This window comes from Kogia breviceps, chromosome 10 (assembly GCF_026419965.1).
Source record: "Kogia breviceps isolate mKogBre1 chromosome 10, mKogBre1 haplotype 1, whole genome shotgun sequence".
Taxonomy (NCBI): Eukaryota; Metazoa; Chordata; class Mammalia; order Artiodactyla; family Physeteridae; genus Kogia; species Kogia breviceps.
Window position 1 is genome coordinate 86,624,497 of NC_081319.1, and position 20,161 is coordinate 86,644,657.

At 40.1% G+C, this 20,161-nt stretch overlaps 1 protein-coding gene and 1 pseudogene across 11 annotated transcripts; one reads left to right on the forward strand and one right to left on the reverse strand.

Moving 5' to 3' along the window:
- The first annotated feature begins 4,774 nt into the window (after nt 1–4,774).
- ZNF322 (zinc finger protein 322) lies at nt 4,775–19,849 on the forward strand. 11 transcript variants are annotated; one of them, XM_067006548.1, is made up of 5 exons: nt 4,826–5,127; nt 5,736–5,818; nt 5,952–6,040; nt 11,129–11,313; nt 15,481–19,849. In XM_067006548.1, exon 5 carries the CDS (start codon nt 15,663–15,665, stop codon nt 16,869–16,871), a length of 1,209 nt encoding a protein of 402 aa, XP_066862649.1. In that variant the 5' UTR covers nt 4,826–5,127; nt 5,736–5,818; nt 5,952–6,040; nt 11,129–11,313; nt 15,481–15,662; the 3' UTR covers nt 16,872–19,849. The 11 variants fall into 11 exon arrangements, with proteins under 11 accessions (XP_058931445.1, XP_058931444.1, XP_058931449.1 ...); XM_067006547.1 differs by having other exon boundaries at nt 11,129–11,197; XM_059075461.2 differs by lacking the exon at nt 11,129–11,313 and having other exon boundaries at nt 4,794–5,127.
- On the reverse strand, nt 11,236–12,536 carry LOC131763356 (casein kinase II subunit alpha pseudogene; annotated as a pseudogene).
- Nucleotides 19,850–20,161: the final 312 nt, after the last annotated feature.

Sequence of the window (20,161 nt, forward strand, 5' to 3'; positions counted from 1 at the left end):
ATTTCTTGAAAACATTTTAAGTTAGAAAAACAACTTGAAGACACTTGAGGCAAAAGATTATACTTGAGATTTACTATAGACCTCCTGAGGTATAGGAGAACTTTTTTTTTTAAATTAGGGCAATCAAAGCATCTGTGTATATAGGCTTGAATCAGTAACACCCACCTAATAAAGACCTAGCGTGCAACAAAGTAACCACTCTCTCTATAGCCATCCCGCTTGCAAAGGGTAAGTGATCCTGCTTTCCCTTTGCACCAGGGGAAAGCCAAAGATCATGTCCAAAACAGACATCCCAGACATGTCAGTGTCTAAGAACAAGATTTGTACTCAGCAAGTGGAGATATAAGTCTGTTTCAGCAAGAGGGGAGCCATGAGGTTGAGGGCCAAGGCAGAAACTCAACTTAGTTCCTTGAGTTCTCCTTGGGAGAGAAACATATTCTGGTAAGTAAGGAATGGAGCCACTAACAGGATAAAACAAGACACACTCAGAAATTTCCCTCTGCTATTTCTCCCCTCCAGACTTGAGCTAGCTCCCTCCACTTGAACTCTTTTAAAAGAAGACTTCAGATATGGCCAAATCCCTGGTGGCTTTTCATCAGATTTCCCAAACGAAGTTCTGCCCTCCTCACATAATTCACTCCCTCTTTACCTACTGGGCCCTCCATACTACCAACTTCATTTTTTGCTTCTTCAAGCTGATTCACTCCAGATTTTCTTACCTTTGTTACCCTTCTTATTTAGTGACTACCATTGTCTCATTAGGCTCTGTAGCTGCAAAGGAGTTAATTTGTATTCTGCTGTCCATATGCTTTCCAAAAATATTGGGTTCTATTCCTATGGAAGAAGATGAACGTGCATATTATGGGGGGGTGTTATACCTACAAGAGTGATGCAGAAAATGAAAAATAGACCACTTGACTTAATCTAGTATTTAACAAAGCAACTTCCCTTCTTCCTTCCCCCCATCCCAGATTCCCATGTAATATCCATATTCACCTTCATCCATAGGATTAGTACTTGCTACTCCATGTGACAGTGTGACTGAGGTCTGGCCAATGAGATGCAGGTGGAATGATTGTGTGGCAGCTTCTTGGAAACTTCCTTTACTAAAAGCTGGCACATGCCCTTTGCCTTTTCTTCTTTGTCTCTTCCTCCATCTTTCTGTCTAAAATGTGAATGTGATGGTTAGAATTCTACCTACCAGATAAAGGCAACATTCCAAGGAATAGGGGACAATGAACTGGAAGAAACCTGGCTCTCTGAAGAGTTGTGGAACAAAGCAATCATAACAGCCATAGACTGCCTATCTCTTTTTGTAAAGTCTCCTCTGATCCCTCCAGACAGAATAATCCACTTCCTTCAACATTCTTATGGTACTTTGTACAGATCTTTCCTCTAGTTCATATGTTATTGAATTAAACTTTTCTCATGCACAGGGGTAGCAAAGCAAAATCCATCCTGATTGACTGACAGTGGATATTGTATTGAGAAGGTACCTGAGCTTAAGTTTTTGTAAAGTGGAAAAGAAAATTCACAACTGATTGGTGTTAGTGCCATGGATATAGGGGAAGAAACTAGTAATTTCCTCCATAGATTTGCCACCTCTTAACTAGGCAAATATCTATTTCATTTTTCAACTATGATTTATTAATGATAGGAACCAATTTTTTTAAATTTTCTATTTCCAGTGCCCAACTAGATCACAGGGTAGAATGCAAATTGCATGAGTTTTAAAGATAAAATGAGACACCCAAATTAACTTTCCAACTGTGAGAAGCCACTTTGAGGTACTTGTTCATTCTCCTCTTGCTTGGTTATACTTCAGTGGGAAAACCTGAGATACCTTGGGAAATCAGGAGGTGAAGAACAGCAATGCTATCCTACTGGAATTGTTGAAACATGAACATGGTGATTTATTTTCTAAAAATATATTACTGATTTTTATCTTTAGATTCAATCAGACAGAAGATTATTTATTGTGAGAAAAATTCCTCTGAATCAGGGTTCTGGCAAATGACTAATGGAATAGATGGGAGCCTGATGAACAGAGTATCTATGGCTAGTTGAGGTTCCTCCCTCCAAATTCTAAAGGTAAGGGTTTCTGAACAAGACCAAAGCAACACAGATATATTTTCCTGCTCTGATCTCAGATTCCTTCTCCCATTCAAGGCAGTTCCTCTTCATACTGCAGACCTCAGCCTCTCCTGTCTCCTGAGTGGGCTCTCTACATCAAATACCCCTTTCCTGAATCCTCATCCTTTCTATGAACTTGTTTCCTTTAGCAACATATTAAAATCTCCCCCACCCTGAAGCCCTAGGCCCTGCTCACTGTTTAAGTCCTGTGTTCCATGCTAGAGATGGTCTTTCTTTGTTCTTCTTCATAGCCAAGCTTCTGAAAGAAAAGATGATGCTACCTGCATTCCCTACTTCCCTTTCCACCACGCTCCACAGAAGCTGCCCTTACTAAAGAAAAAAACCCTCTTTTTTTTCTAGACTCCGCAGAGTCTCTTTAGAGAGGCAGGATAGAGTAGTGGTAACAAGCACAGACTCAGAAGCCAGACTCCCAGTGTTTAAATCCTCATTCTGCCTCTTGACAGCTGCATGATTTTACCCAAATTACTTATCCTCCTTGTACCTCATCTTCCTCATCTATAATATGGAGTTATTGAGAGAATTAAAGCACACAGTGGTGTTGGATGATTAAGTGAGCAAATACTATAAAGTGCCTATAACAGCACTTAGAACATAGTAATTCTCATGTAGACTTTATCCAGTGTTCTTTGGTGCTATCTCATTTGATCTCTTTGACATCGCTCTCAATAAACTTTTAATTGAACCTCTCCTCCTTGGTTGCCATGACCCATTTTTTTCATTTTCCTAATTTTCTGGCTACTCTACCTTATTCTTTATCCTTGTCTCCAGGCTTCCTGTTTTGCTTCTCTCTATATGTAAAACTAAAATAAAATCATCCTTCTAAAGATTTTAAGATTGGGGATAATTGAGCGACTCCATGAATGGATTCCCATTTCTTACAAAAGTCCATTAACTGAAATCACATTAAAACATCTCTGATCTGTTTCCCATCTTCCATTCCAGTCCCATCTTCAACTCCTTGCTTCCATTCCTTCAAGCCTCACCTCATGCCCCACGTTCTACAGTCATTTCTGACCCTTTCTCAAACAAGTGGTCCTTCTCCCTGCTCCCACACTACCTTATGTAACTTCTACCTCTATCACACCACTCGCTCTCTCCATAGTAGGCTGTGAAACATTAGAGGAATGGGACTCTTTCCTGCCTTTAAATTCCTAATACTCAGCATCGTGTCAGGTGAATTGGAAGTGCTCAATAAACATGTGTTGAGTGAATGAAACAATGAATAAAATGAGCTCTTTGCTTGGGTCAATGTATCTTTAAAGAAAAAGCTGAAGAGTTCAATTCAACAATTATTGAGACCTTCATATACACAGTGCAGGAATCAGAACTCAGTACTTTTCCACTATACAGTCACCACTATTGATACAGCCGTATAAGTACAATGATGGCAAGCACAGGCTCTGGTATGAATGTTCATATTTCAGCTTCACTAGTTACTAAATGTGTGATCTTGGGCAAGGTATTCAATCTCTTCCTGCACCAGTTTTCTCCTAAGATAAAAAAAATAATCAACATCTCATAGAATTTTTTTTGAATTTTATTTTATTTTTTATATATCAGGTTCTTATGAGTTATCCGTTTTATACATATTAGTGTATATATGTCAATCCCAATCTCCCAATTCATCACTCATAGAATTTTTGTTACAAGTTAAAGGGATAATACATGTAAAATGATGAGAACAATGTCTGGAACATATCACATACTCTAAAGTTATTAAAAATTATTTCAAATATTAAGAAGGCTCTGGATAGAATATTTGGGCCTTACTTGGAAGTTTTCATTAAAAACAAACATGAAACTAAGCTGCAACTACTCTGGGTAAAAAGTCCAGAATTAGGTACATGATTAGTTAATCTTGAATAAACGCCTGTTACGACCCTGATGATACTCTCACCACTCCCTAAACTCAGTATTTTTCTCCCGATCCAAGTTCTTGGTCTCATTACCCAGCCTTTTGTCCTCTATATTCCTAGTACTAATCCTTCCCCTTTGACGTCTGAGGGATTTTAGGAAACTTTTTTTTCATTGAACAATGGAGCAAGGGAAGATGTAGATATAGGTATAGTCTTCTCTTTGAAGGAAATCTCATTTCTGCTCCAACCCAAACATAGGTAATTACTTAAGTTGATTCCAGCCCATAAACAATCAGGAAGGACTGGGAAACCTCCTACTATCAGAGCAGTCTTATCCTCCTCTGCAGCTTTCTCTACCCACACAAAGCCAACACTATTCCCCCTTTAAAACATTTCATTCATCTCTCTGGCCACATCTTGGGTGACGGAGCGCTTCCACCGTGTTTTGGGATCCTCCATTTCTTCCAGATCCTTCGAGGTGTTTTCCACAGAGTCGGTGGCATCCATCTCTTCTGACGCTACTCCTGCCTCGAGTCATCTTTTAATATCCTTCAGGAAAGAGAACATAAGTCGGAAACTGTAAGATAAACAGGGTTGCTTCTTCTTAGACAAGGTGGTAGTGGGGGTCCTCTCGTCACCCCCAGACGTCAGTAGCATCAGAAAGCATCCCTAAATAGTCCTCGACCGCTCCGCCCCGAAACACCAAGGCGCAGGCGCCCCAGGGCCCCGCCCCCGGCCCAGAGGCTCGGCCCCTATTGGCCCAGAGGCGGGAGGTGGACCGCCCCAGTGGCTGAACAGGGGGTGATCATGTGATTCGCGGGGGCGAGGCTGTGCCGGCCGCTTCCCAGCCGGGCTGAAAGGGCTCGGGTAGCCGGCCTTGTCTGCCCTTAAAGAGCCCCCTGGACGGCCTGGCCCCAACTGCCCTCGCCGAGCCACGCAAAGGGGGCTACTTCTGGTTCTCGTCGGCCTCCCAGGTTGGCTTTCCTTCTTTTTCCGAAGGTGGGCCCTTAGGTTTACCGCCCGGAGCCTGCGGCCGCCGGGAAACCCAAACCCGAGTGTCCGGAGAGTAACCGGAAGTGCCGTCCCAAGCGGAGGGGTGGCGCCGGCTGCTGCGGTGGTAAGCGCGGCCCGCGGGGCCTGGGAGGGGCATGGCCTGCGGGGCCCAGGGATCGGGGGAGGGGTTCTGCGGGACCGGAGACCCCCTCGGCCTCCGCCTGGTAGGATCAGCCTCTGGTTCTCGCAACACAGCAGGGTCTGGGAACCCCCCCCCTGACGGCGACTGAAAGGAGGTCAATGAAAAGTTGAAGGAAGAGAAGCTTAGTACTATCGTTCCTGGAGATAATAGTAAACACTGCCAGGCACTTTTCTAAGTGATCTAAGTGTATCTTTCACTTTGGGGGGAAAAAAAAAAGCAAGGACGTTGAATGTTCTCCACCCACCGCCCACCCCTGTCTTTAAGGCAGAGATTGGTCATGTTGCATCGAATCTGTATGCAGAAAAATCTGGTTTGTTTAATCATTCCATAACCATTTTTGGAAACCGGCATTATATATAGTTTTGTATCATATGCACTTATCAACTGCATCTTGAGGTTTATAGTGGTAGAAGAATGGGTCATTGATCTCAGAAGTTGAGGTAAAAATTGAAACAAGTAGAACAGGACTCGGCTTTATTATGAAGTTAAGGTTAGTCATTACCCAGAAGAATTCTCGATGTTTTGTCTAGAACTGTTTGGGAAGGAACTGATGGCTACCAGTGGCAGGTGCTTCTTGCAGGAGAAAACAGAATGTAAGGAAAGGTGGGAAGAGGTAAGTTACGGTTGAAAGATACTGACCAGACTGGAGAGTAAATGGAACCAATTTTTAGATGTTCAAACCTCAGAAAAGTTATAAATTTCACAAAAATTATAAATTTCTACATTATTGATTTTTTTTCCTCTAGGAGAGGGAAGAATTGAGTGTTGTGAATAGTTATGGACTAGAGACCTTTTGGAGCCAAAAGGAAGATAGTCTTGAGTCTTTGTTGTTATGGTAAGTAACGTACCAGGCTGTATGTTTCTATATAAACAGTGGATTTTTGAGGCCGGAGGAGAGGGAAACTGGGGGAGACAAGGAGGAATGGGAGAAGATACATGGAAAGAAGATACATGACCCTTTCTTAGCTCCTGAGATAGCAGAGTGCTAAAACCGAGTGCTGTCCTACCAATTTAAGTGTATTTTCTACTCCTTTTCAACAGGCTAATTCACAATAGGCTTTTAGTAATTCCTTTGTGATTTATTTGCTGCCCCCAAAGGCAGTATGCCCAATGCTTAAGCAGGCCCTGGAGTCAGATGATGGAGATTTAGATACTGTCTCTGCTACTTACTAGCTGTGAGTTCTTATGTAGTTATTTAACTGCCCTGAGCATCAGGTTTTCTATCTGTAAGGCGAAAACATTGGTATTCATACCTATTTTACAATCTTGGGAAGATTAAATGAGATAATCCATGTAGTCAATGAAAAATAAATGAGGTAATCCCTAGCCTGGGACCTGATACAGTAAGCATTATCTAGTTTTTTAGATAACACTTTGTAGACTTTATCTTCCTGTCACGTGTACATCCTTTAACTATGAGGATAGCCTTGGGCTTTGAAGTTCTGTATTCAGCCTGTCTGCCTATTCTGTGTACTCTGACCCTAGCCATGGAAGAGAGAACCAGTCTTTTCCTAGGAAGAGGTAAGAGAAACCTCTTAGCAAAGGGTACCCTGAAGCTCAGACTTGAAGTATGTATTTGGGTTTGCCAGATACACCAGCCAGGGCTAGCCTAGGCTGTTATATTGCTACTGAGGCTTAGAGGACGATGGCTCTTTTTTGGTTCTGATATTCATTCATATTTTTCATTCACTCAACAAATGTATTCTAGACGCTAGGAATATTGCAGTGAACAAAAGACTAAGTCCTAACCCTAACGGAAGTTATATTCTAGTAGGAGAGAGAAACAAGTTAACAAATATAAGATATGTAACACAAAGTTGGATGATGATAAGTGCTATGAAGAGAAATATTGTAAAATAGGCTAAGGGTACATAGCTATTTTAGATGAAGTAGTCAGGGTGTGCCTCTTTTTGAGGAAATAATTTTCAGTCAGAGATTTGATCAAATAAAGGAGCAAGCTACTTGGGGGAAGAGTATTCTAGGCCGAAGGAGCAAGTGTAAAGATTCTGATGTGTTGTGTGAGGCTGAAGGTAGGGGGTGGTACTGCATTATGTAGCGCAGTGAAAACTTTAGGTTTTATTCTTAGAGTGGTAGGAAGCAGTTATAGTATTTTGAACTAGGGAATTGTCATGGATTACTTTAAATTTTGACAGCCAGACTGCATTTTATTTTCTAGGTGCTGACCTCTAAAAGACTTCCTTATTTTTAATTTTTTCCTTATTTTTAATTTTTTTCCTTGGTGCCCTACAGTTGATTGGCTATTTAGGGCAAATATGATACCCTGGGCTGATAAAACTAGGGAATATCCTAATTCATTTACCAGGCTATAACCATGCTCAGAATCATTTATTTCCACTCTACTCTCTCTCCTTTTGACCTTAACAGTAATACACGTTTTAAAAGACAAAACTCCCATACAGCCACACCATCTTAGAGTAGCTATTTGTCTGTATGGATGCATATCTTTACTTAGTTGTGATTCTAAAGTCTTCCTTTTCCTCCTAACATTTCTCCATAAATGTTCTTCTGGTTTTTGCTTAATCTTCATATTAATCATTAACTGATTATTATTAATTATTTAGTTAACTATTTTAAATGGATTTTGAACAAGGCTTTGCATAAGAGACAGGCACAGAGGATGAGTTCAAGAAATGTTAGTGTTTTTGTGACTGTGAAGATGGAATTAAGAAAATAATAGAACCTACCATTTATGGAGCATCTGTTGAGACACAGGCATTGAGCCACGTCCTTTATGGACAGTGTCTCAGTTCCTATGGCAACTCCTTAAGACATGTAATGGTATCTTACTTATTTTATCGAAATTGAAGTTTGAAGCTGAAGGAAGTAACTTACCCAAGTTCTCATAGCTACAAAAGAGCACAGTGGGAATTTGAGCCAAAATCTGATTCCAGAGTTTGAACATTCAGCTTTAACTATCACAATATACTAACTCTCAGTTCCCATGTTCTTTTTTAAAATTTTTATTTATATATATATATATTTTTTTTTAATTTATTTATATTTTAAATTTATTTATTTTTGACTGCATTGGGTCTTCGTTGCTGCACGCTGGCCCTCTCCAGCTGCAGCGAGCAGGGTCTGCTCTTCATTGTGGTGCGCAGGCTTCTCATTGCAGTGGCTTCTCCTGTTGCAGAGCACAGGCTCTAGGCATGCAGGCTTCAGTGGTTGTGGCACGTGGGCTCAGTAGTTGTGGCTCGCGAGCTGTAGAGCACAGGCTCAGTAGTTGTGGCGCACGGGCTTAGCTGCTTCATGGCATGTGGGATCCTCCCAGACCAGGGCTCAAACCCGTGTCCCCTGCATTGGCAGGCAGACTCTTAACCACTGCACCACCAGGGAAGTCCTCAGCTCCCATGTTCTTAAAAAACAAAAGAAGATATTTAAATTCTGAAGTAATTTCAGATTTACAAAAAAGTTGTAAAATAATATAAAGAATACCCATACACCCTTCACCCACAGTCCCTAAATGTTTACATTTTACTATGTTTGTTTTATGAGTCTGTCTATACTAATTTCTCTATACATACATGTACCTATATGTACATTTTTTTCTGAACCTTTTGAGAGTAAGTTACAGAATAATACCTCATCTCAAACTACGAGAGAATTAAGCCCTAAAGTCCTAAGACATGCTAAGCCCTGAAGTAATAGATATGCAGTGAATTAACTTCTCTCCCATGTGTGTTCAGTGCTACTAAGCTACATGCCATCCTTGGGAGAATTGAAAAAATAGTTACTCAAGTCATTTTCTGTAGGGCTTTGTTCTTTGCCAGAACTCTAGTTGAGAAAGCCTGTCCTAAATACTCAATTGTTTATTCCCTGAAGACAAGGCTATTCTCTTATATTATCATTACAGTTATCACAGTCAAAAAATTAACATTCATATAATACTGTTATCTGATCGCCAGACGTTATTGGAGTTTAGCCAATTGTTCCAGTAACGTCCTTTGTAGGAAAAGAAAAATAAGGTTTTTTTGCTGTCCAGGATCCATTCCACCATCACCCATTTCATTTAATTGTCATGCCTTTATTGTGGAACATATCCTCAGACTTTGTCTTTAGACTTTTTTTTTTTTTTAAGTTTAGGCCATTTATTTGGCAGAATTTTCCTCAATTTGGGTTTGTCTGATGTTTCCTTATGACTAGATTCAGGTTATACATTTTTGACAAGATAGCACAGAAGTGATGTTCTGTTCTTCTCTCTGCATCATATTAGTAGGCAACTATATATCTTGTTACTGGTGATGTTCACTCTGATCATTTGGTTAAGGTGGTGTCTTCCAGGTTTCTATACTGTGAAGTTACTTTTTTTGTCTTTGTAATTATTAAATATCTAGTGGGGTGATATATTCAGATTGTGTAAATATCCTGATTCTCATAAAACTTTCATCCACTATATTTTTGCCTGAAACAGTTCTTACTCTTCATTGGACATGTGATGTTTTTAATTCCATCATTTATTCTACATTTAATTGTTGGCTTTTTTTTTTTTTTTTTTTTTTTTTTTTGTAGTACGCGGGCCTCTCACTGTTGTGGCCTCTCCCGTTGCGGAGCACAGGCTCCGGACACTCAGGCTCAGCGGCCATGGTTCATGGGCCCAGCCGCTCCGTGGCATGTGGGATCTTCCCGGACCGGGGCACGAACCTGTGTCCCCTGCATCGGCAGGCGGATTCTCAACCACTGTGCCACCAGGGAAGCCCTGTTGGCTTTTTTAATATAAGAAAAAACTTTCCCTTCTCGCTCACTATTTATTCACTATTTTTTTTTGGATAAATAATACCAAACGTTTATTTACACCAAAGAATTCCAATACTGGATCTTTCACATATGAAAGACAAAGTATTATATATACACAGACAGCAAGGGGTGGCAGGGCTGTAACAAGAGAGTTTAGTTTTCCCACAATTACAGGTCTACCATTTCAGTTTCACTGGAGATAGTGGCTCTGCTCCTACCTCTCAGGTACATTTATAAGACTTAGGGGCAGGTCTTCTCAATGGATGGCATGTGAGGGAAGGGGAAGGTAGGAGGAAAAGAAGGTAGAAAGCTTAAAATAAAATGCACATCTCTTATTAGCTCTTCAAGAGTTGCTAGCATGAAACCAACATAGACAATGTTTTTTTCTTTTGTAAAAAGCAGTAATTATACCCAGTAACTAACTGAATTCAAATGGGCCAAGTCAAAGAAAACAGAAAAAGATTTTGCCTTCCCCCTCCTACCAGCTATAGAGCATGTTGGGAGATGAAAGGGGAGAGGACCAAGGTAAAGAGTCTGGGAGGGCTGGTATTAAAGTTTTAAACTGACCTGAAACTAAATTATAAGTGAGTTGCATTTAGGTTAGGTCAATAAGACATGATTCATACTGAACAGACATTTTCAGGGCCTGTCTGCACTTTGGGTAGATTTTCAGCATCTCAGTGTAACTAAGACATATTTCCACTAGATTCAGCAGTATAACCCCACTGAAGCACTTTCGGAGTAAAGTGATATAAGTGACTAGCAGTACACTGCTCTTACAGGTTAGGTTGTTCCTTCCTTCTTCCTTCCCACCTCTCTTCAAGAAGCTACATTTTTGTAATCTCTGGAGGAGAGCATGAAATACAAACCCCTCAAAGTGTGGGATGATAGGGGAGCAGTGGTGGGCATGGGAAGAAATCTCCACCCAAACGCAGCAGCCAGAATTGGGGCTGGTTTATCTTTGTTCTTTAGTGATGAGGAACTGAATTTGGAAGGGGAGAAAAAAAATTTGTCCATGAAATATTCCACCTGCAGATAATTTTTCAGGGAATCCCCTGAGTTACGAAAAGTTTGAGTTAAAAAGAAAGAAAGAAAGAAAAAAAGGAATATCAGCCTATTATAATTTATTATTTTTTTTTTTATGACTGAACTACTATGAATCCACAAGCAACAGTTCAGACACGGTACTTCTGAAGTATTTCACTCCTCCCCGCCAGGCTCAAGCTGCATCAAAGGAGTGAGTGGACCCCCCAACCTCTGCTCAGGCATTAGGAGACAGAAGGGGCCGTTAGTGCTGAGTGCCAGCAGCAGCTGGAACAGGCATCCCGAGGGGGTTGGCAGCAGCAATCACTGGTGAGCCTGCCCGAGGTCCAAGGGGTGGAGGGGTTGGCACTCAAGAAATCCCTGACATCATATTGGTGCTACTGACAGGCATACTGCCCCCTGGCATGCTAGATGAGCCCATTCGAGCCTGGTCCTTCACAGCAGTGTAGAAATAGGGGTGCTCCATGGCCTCTCTTGCGGTGAGCCATGACTGGTGGTCATACTGCATCAGCTTGTCCAGGAAATCCAAGGCCTCAGGGCTGACAAGGTGCTGGTTTTCACTGTGGACAAAGCGTTCCCATCGCTTACGGGAATGTCTGCCCAAGATACCGTTAAAACGTGGATCTAATTGAATGTTGTATTTGTCAATATAGTCATATAGATCTTCTGTCCCCAGAACCTTGGCTGTCCCCACCAACTGATCATAATTGTCATGTCCATGGAAAAACGGCTCCTTCTGGAAGATCACACTTGCCAGCATACAGCCCAAGCTCCACATATCCAAACTATAATCATACATCTGATAATCTACAAGTAGCTCAGGACCTTTGAAATATCGGGAAGCAACTCAGACGTTGTGTTCTTGGCCAGGATGGTAAAACTCAGCCAAACCCCAGTCTATTAGCCATAGCTTTCTGTGCTCATGATCAATCATGACATTATGGGGCTTTACATCTCTGTGCATAATCCCCATGCTGTGACAATAATCCAGGGCTTTCAGAATCTCATACATGTAAAATCGAATATCATAGTCTGTTAACGTCTAGTACAATTGCTTGAAGTCTGTGTTGTTTACGTGTTCAAAAACCAAGGCGGGAGTTCGTGACACAGGGTCTTTTACAATGTCTGCCAGTGTGATGATGTTGGGACCGCCTCGCAAATTCTCCAAAATCTTTATTTCACGCTTGATTTTCTTCTTCTTTACTGGCTTGAGAATTTTCACAACAACTTTTTCATTATTTGTGATGTTGATGGCTTCAAATACTTCACTGTTTTTACCCTGGCCTAATTTTCTAACCAGCTGGTAGTCATCTTGATTTCCCCATTCCACCACATGTGACTTGTAATCCCAGTACTCTTGGGTCTGTGCATATTAACATCTGTATAAACTCTGGCCCTGCTTGGCACGGGTCCTGACATGTCAGACAGGTTGGCGGACAAAGCTGGACTTGACGTTTGGAGAGATGGCAGTCACTGTGTTGAGAGGCACCTGGGGGTAAGACCTTGTTTCAGAACTGTTTTCTTCAAACTGTGGTGGAAGCTGCAATGGCAGCGGCCGCTCTCCCCCCTCTTCACACAGACAATATGGAGGCGGTGGACTATTTACTCACTTTTTAAATGAGTATGGATTCATGGGATTCTTACTGTGTTACTAATTTATCACTATCATTATTTATTTTGATGTTGTTTGTTCCTGATTTGTATAGTGGCAGCCCCTTCAGCCTGGCTCCTGGGTCCTCTTGGCATATTGTCACCACTTTTTGAGCACTTCCTTATTTTCTGACACAACAAGATGTTCCAGATTCATCTTGTACTTTCTAAACCCTGGAATTAGCTGTTTCTCCAGTGAGCCTTGATTCCTTTCAGTGGAAAATGGTGTTTAGAAACCATGCTCTAAGTTCTTGGTGTGCTCATTACTACTGAGATTTCATCGTTTCTGTAACCTCACAGCCAGATGTTAGTAGAAAAAAAGTACACACTTTCACACATACACATTTCTGTTTTTTCTGTATATACTTAAAAACCTTGACCTCATACTGATACTTCTAATTCCAGTTAAATACTACAGATGCACAGTTCATTCTAGCCTTTCCCTTTTCTGTGTTTGTAACCCCCTTCGCTGACAGTGAAGCATCTGGGTGCCGTTAAATTTATTTATTTGTTCATTCCTAGGCTATACATTAGTAGTGAACCTTTTCCACTCTGGGGGAAAACTCCTACTAATTAGAGTTCAGTAATTGTTTATAGTCCTTTTTATCTTTAGTTTGAGTTTATATAATCCTAATACTGTATTATAAACTTATTTGAGTTATTTTTCCCCCTCCTGGGTGGTTTTGTTATTAATTTGAAATACAGACTTGTTTGTTTTTATTTGTATTCCATTTTAATCTTTTTCTCCCCCAGCTTTTCTATTTATTTATATATTTATGTATTTGTTGAATATGTGAAATGTAACAGTTTAAAAAGTAAAAATGTGTGCTTTACAAAAATGTATATACTAACAGAAGTATGACTCTCTTTCCATCCACCCTTTGGTACCAGTTTCATTTTCCTGTCCTTTTTGATCCCATTTACACCTACTTTGTGATGATAACCAAACTCATTAGTTTCTTCTTTTCTGAGTTTCTTTTTGGCCAAATGAATAATACATGTGTAGTTTCTTATTTCTACTTCATTCTTACACAAAATGTAGCATACTTTTTTACACCGCTGCTTTCTAAAATTTACGGTTTATCCTAGAAATTGCTCCACATCAGTTCATAAAGGTTATCTTCATCCTGTTTTACAGCTACATAGTACCTCATTTTATGTAAACATACCTCCTCTGTGCCAGGCACTGTCCCAGGTGCTAGGGAAACAGCAGCAAATGAAATGAACTAAAATCCTTGTCCTTTAGGGGCTTACATTCTATGGAGAAAAATAAAACAGGAAGGGAGAGAAGGAGTGTTGTATGTGTGGGTCAGCTGGGGTGGAGGTGTGTCATAATTTAAAATAGGATGGTCAGTCAGGCCTTACGGAGACTATGACAGTTTACCAAAGATTTGAATGAGGTGAGAGAGGGAGCCTTGAAGATCTAAAGGAAGAGCACTTTAGCAGGGAGAGACTACAAGCACAAAGACCTTGAAATGGGAATGGACCTGGCTTGTTTGAAGAACAGCAAGGAGGCCAAGGTGACTAGTGTGCAGTACACACGAGAAGAGCAGAGAAGTGTGTCGGAGTGGTAACTAGGAGTCAGATTTCCTAGGGACTGCTAGGTTCTAATAGTAGCAGTTTTGGTGGAGTGGTGAGGATATTTGATTGGAGTATGTTCCAGAAACCTTGGAAGATAAGAATTAAAGACAATAAACCGATTTCTTTTGAGGAATTTTGCTGTAAAGAGAAACAGAAGTGAGACAATAGCTCCAGCGTGAGGTGGTTGAGAGAAGTTTCTTGTTAGTGCTTTGGTTTTAGGAGAGCCATAACAGTTTGCTGATTAGTGTGATCCAATAGGAAAGAACAAATTGATATTTCAGGAGAGAGAGGATAGAATTGCAGGAGTGATGTCTTTGTGCCAAAAAGTGGTGGAATCCAGTACATCAATGGACAGGTTGTCCTTAGATTGAGCAGGGGCAGTTTGTTATCTCTAGTAACAGAAGGAAAGATGGAGAGTGCATGACCACACTTGGAAGAGGTTGGTTGATGTGGTGGGAGCATGTGGAAGTGTTTTTTTTTATGTTTTTGGTTTTTGGCTTCCTTAGATTTTCTCAGTAAAATAGGAATCAAAGTCATCCTATTCTTTTTTATCAGCAGTAAGTTGGGATTTTTCTTTTTGAGCAAGGTTTGTGCTCATACGACCATATCAAAGCAGAATCATAGGCCCCTTTACCATAATAATAGTTATTATAATAGCTAACACAGAGTACTTACCATGAGATAGATCGTGATTAATTTATTATTCAACTCAGTGATGTGAGATAATTTAATTTCCATCATTAATCCATTTTATAGATGAGGAAACTACATACAGAGTGATTAAGTAACTTGCCTGACATCACACAGCTAGGATGATAGTCATAGAAACTTATTTTCTCTCTCTTTGCACTGGGAATTCTAATGATTATTAACCATTTTCTTCCAAACCTTACTATAGAAAGGACTGCACAGATATTCATAGCCCCTTTTGGATTGTTTTCTTCATAAGCAGGCGTACTAATTATCAGGCATCTTGATTATTCAGTTGAACCAAGGGAAGAGGAGGAATCTGGTTTTGAGATCACTTGAGTTTAAAGAGACAGTTCTCTCTGGTACTTGCCCTGTATGTGTTGCTGATTGGTTTTATACTAGCAAAGAGGAAAACTAACTGCTTTCAACCCCTGTAAAACCTAGAGCATTTGTGGACTTTGATGCAGAAATTCTGTCTTTTCTGCAGCAATTTTAATTTTGAGCATTTTTTCTTAGTTAAAGGAATATAAATAATACTTCTTCTTTGTCTCACAGGGTTGGAAATACCAAGTAAAAAGTTAGTATATATGATGCTGGAAACTTGCAGAGAGGAGCTGCTCATGACTGAAAGGCCTAAAACAGATGTATCTTTCAAGTTCTCATTGAGAAAATGACTGTGAAGAAAATGATGGGTCAGGAAGACCAGTGGAAAACTCCCTAGGAGAGAGCCATAGAAAATGTACACTTCAGAAGAGAGGTATAATCAGAGAACTCAAAAAAGGAAAATATATCATGTATGCCCTCAGAAGGGTAAAAAGATTTTTATTCATGTGCATGAGATTACTCAAATAGATGATCAAATATACCAGTGCCTTGAACGTGAGCAAAACTTCTGTGAAAACTTAACTCTTATTATGTGTGAGAGAACCCATACTGGGGAGAAACCTTATAGATGTGATATGTGTGAGAAAACCTTCATCCAAAGCTCAGATCTTATTTCACACCAGAGGATCCACAATTATGAGAAACCTTATAAATGTAGCAAATGTGAGAAGAGCTTTTGGCACCACTTAGCCCTTTCAGGACACCAGAGAACACATGCAGGTAAAAAATTCTATACATGTGATATTTGTGGCAAGAATTTTGGTCAGAGCTCTGATCTGCTTGTCCACCAGCGAAGCCATACAGGCGAGAAACCATATCTATGTAGTGAGTGTGACAAATGCTTCAGCCGAAGTACAAACCTCATAAGACACCGAAGAACTCACACAGGTGAGAAACCATTTAAGTGTCTGGAGTGTGAAAAAGCTTTTAGTGGGAAATCAGATCTTATTAGCCACCAGAGAACTCATACTGGTGAAAGGCCCTACAAATGTAATAAGTGTGAGAAAAGTTACCGACACCGTTCAGCCTTCATTGTTCATAAAAGAGTTCATACTGGAGAGAAGCCCTATAAGTGTGGTGCCTGTGAGAAATGCTTTGGCCAGAAATCAGACCTTATTGTACACCAGAGAGTCCACACAGGTGAGAAGCCGTATAAATGCTTAGAATGTATGCGAAGTTTTACTCGGAGCGCCAACCTAATCAGGCACCAGGCAACTCACACTCACACTTTTAAATGCCTGGAATATGAGAAAAGTTTCAACTGTAGTTCAGACCTAATTGTGCATCAAAGAATTCACATGGAAGAGAAACCACATCAGTGGTCTACATGTGAGAGTGGCTTCCTCCTGGGCATGGACTTTGTTGCCCAACAGAAAATGAGAACTCAGACAGAGGAGCTGCATTATAAATACGGTGTCTGTGATAAAAGCTTTCATCAGAGCTCAGCACTTCTTCAACATCAGACAATCCACATCGGTGAAAAACCATATATCTGTGATGTGGGTGAAAAAGGTCTTGAGCTTAGCCCTCCCCATGCATCAGAAGCCTCACAAATGTCTTGACCAGACAAGAAGTTATAATGCCATGAAAAATGTATTTACAATGTAAGAGAACTCCTTAAGATGAAGAACTCTAAGCAAATCTCAGACTTTCCTCAGAGCTCAGATTTCACTGGGGACCAGAGAATCTGCAATTGTAGGAATTTGAGAAATGGTTTGCCCAGAGAGCTGTCCTTACAGAAGCTTATCAGCCACTCCAATGAGAAACCTTACAAATGCTCTGAGTTTGGGAAAACCTTTAGTTCAAGCTTGTATCTGATCTCCCACAAGAGGATTCATACAGGTGGGAAACCTTACAAATTTGGTGAATGTGAGAAAGCTTTCTAGCAATGGTCACCTCTTCTCATTCCAAGAGAATTCACATTGGTGGACAGCATTTTTAATACCCTGTGTCAACAGTACTTCAGAGAGTGTGCACATTTCATTGGACGTCAGAACGCCCCACTGGGGAGAGACCCCCACAAGTGTGAAGAAAGCTTCCAACAGAACTATGACTTTCTTACCTATCAGAGAAGCCATACAGGTGAAAATTTCTATATTTGCCTTGAAGGTGGCAAAAGCATTAGGTGGAGAGCCTTCTTGGGTTTGCACCCCAAAAAAAAAAAAATCTGAGGAAAGACCTTATGAATTCTCTGAATGAGAAAAGCTTCTGTCGGTGATTGGTTTTTGTGGTATACTGGGGAACTCACATAAGTGAAAAACCCTATAAATAACCTTGAGTCTAAAAAAAAGCCTTGCAGGAAATCCCTACCTTATTGCGCCCCAAAGAACCTACTCTGCAGATAATTTTGTTCTAGTAAGAGATCTAACTGTGGACTGTGTACATTTAATAGGTATGAGAAGAACTGTTCTCATAGTTAGTTGACTCATATAGTAGAGATGACTTTTAATGAGTCAATATGTAAACTGTTATTTTTAGATACCCAGAAACTTTTTCTGGGAGGAGCTAGAGCAGGTCAGAGTAGGCCTGATGGGAAACTCAGGTAAAGATGCTTTTCTTTTATCTGAACCACTTAATGATTGCTTTACTTTCAGTTTTTAAAATTTGGAACTCCAATAAAGGAAAGGACTGTAACCTTGAGATAGAAGGTGTGGCATGTGTTACTGCTGGGGGAAAGAAGTACATTTACTTTGCCTCTGTCGATTTTGTAAGTCTTGGCTGGAATGGGGACTAGTGTCTTGATAGCAGCATGGGAACCTTTTGCTGGTTGTGAAAAGAACTAAGCAGCTAGGGAGTAGTTATCATAGATCAAAACTCTTCCCAAGGCTTCCCCTTTGGAGGGCCAACCTCATAATGAGGTAGAGTACTCAGCTTTTTACTTGTGAGTTGAGGCATACCCTCACAAGTTTCCTTTCCCTAAAATCTTTCAGATTATTACAGGTTTTGCAGTTTCAGCTTTAGAGATTCATTTCTTCTCAACTCAGAGATGCACGTTCCAGGATAATAGTTATGATTTTTGCTAGTACCCATACTTTTGTGACTTCATTGATCATGTTTCTTTCAATGGTAAGATATCCTCATCAGCTCCTTGCAAAATAATTAAGAGAAAGCTGAAAGGTTTAAGCCTGAGTAGGCACAGAGTAAAACACATAATGATACATTATTAATGGAGAAGCCAGGCTTTGATTTTTGAGAATCATGACTCAAAAGCTGGTGTTTTGTGTTTTTTTTCCTACTCAATTATCCTGTTGTTTATAGCAAATCAAGCCGCATAGTGACATGCCTTTCATTTACTTCGGTTCTGCCAAGGAAAGAGAATACTTTTTATTCCCAGGGAAAAGACTGCAATCACCACAATATAAGGTATATATTTCGCTTGTAATGTAGGATTCTAAATGCTAGAAGGGAAAAGTAGTTGGCAGATTCATCAGAGGTTTAAGGATAAGCACTTAATCTCCAACTTAACAGGATGATTATGATTACCTTTAATATTCTTCAGAAATACTCTAATTAATCCAGGGATCTGTAAGTGGACACTTCTGAGGTTTTTTTCTTCCCTCAGATTAAATGACATTTAATATAAATACTTAAAACTTCTACAGTATTTGGGACTGTAGGCTTGGTGAATAAGTATTTTAAGTCCTCTGGTTTATCTTAGCAAATCCTGAACTCCAGAGAGCATTTGTGTTCGGACTCATGGTGGTGGCCGTCTATTGCACTGCCACCTTGTGTATGGCTCTAAGCTTTGATCCTGATGACTGGTTGATGACCTTGATAATCTTAAGGTCAGAGGATATAGCTCATAGTGATAATAAGGAATCTGATTCTAGGGTGTTTTTTTCTTTCTTCTTTTAGAAAACAGGTCCTGGAAGTTTATTTGATCTTATGTATTTTAGTAATTTTCATAAATAGCTCTTATACCATAAAAAGTTGCTTGGTGTGATAAAACACACAAGATGTATTTGTTTCTCTTTGGTGAAAATCATGCCTATCACTAGTATATGTTTGGCAGTTGTAATTCTTAAAATAGTATTGGGTGTATGGCTTGGTGGTGATGAAAATTAGTCCTTATGGCTACTTGTTAGTCATTAGAGAGAACTTGGAGAAGGGAACAGAGTTTGTATCTTTGGCAGGGCAGTGACTTGCCCCTTCTTTCAACTAATCTTCCTGGTAATTGTCTCTAGTCTTTAAGTAAATTAAGAATGGACCATCCCTCAGACAGAGAACTTTGGGGGTATGAAAAAGGTCTGAGGGCTTTTAACTATGGGGGGAAAAAGGTGTTGGTATTACTCATATAGAATAACCTGAGGTTGGAAAGGACCACTTGGGAGCCTGTAACCAAAACTAGAAGGTAACTTCTGGGATGGATGGAGGTTCTCTTGAAACAGTGCCAACCTAAATCTACCTCAGGTAAGTAGTCAGAGTGACTTTTTCAAGATTTCAGACCAAACAAGACACTTGTATTCAGTCAATGTATTCCTATGCTTTAATGTTTTTGTTTTCCCTTAATTCTTAAATAAAAGCATTGTTCTCAAAACTCCATTTTTGCCTCCACTGTACTAAGAAAAAGCATTTCCCCTATATTTGTGTTAGAATAAAGCAGATGTTCAGGAATCCTTTAACAGTGTATACGTATATCAAACTGTCATAGTGTACACTTTAAATACCTTACTATTTTATTTGTCAGTTATATCTCAGTAAAGCTGGAGGAAAAAGGAATAAAGTGGATATTCATGTGACCCTTTGGCCTGGTGGTGATGATAGCCATTGGACCATCTCTAGAATTCCAAGATTTTTTCTTTTTTTAAGAATTCCAGGAATTTTTGATGCTAAGGCAAATAATGAATGGAAA

Coding starts and splice junctions, on each gene's coding strand:
- ZNF322 (XM_059075462.2), top strand. CDS start 15,663: ATGTACACTTCAGAAGAGAGGTATAATCAGAGAACTCAAAAAAGGAAA.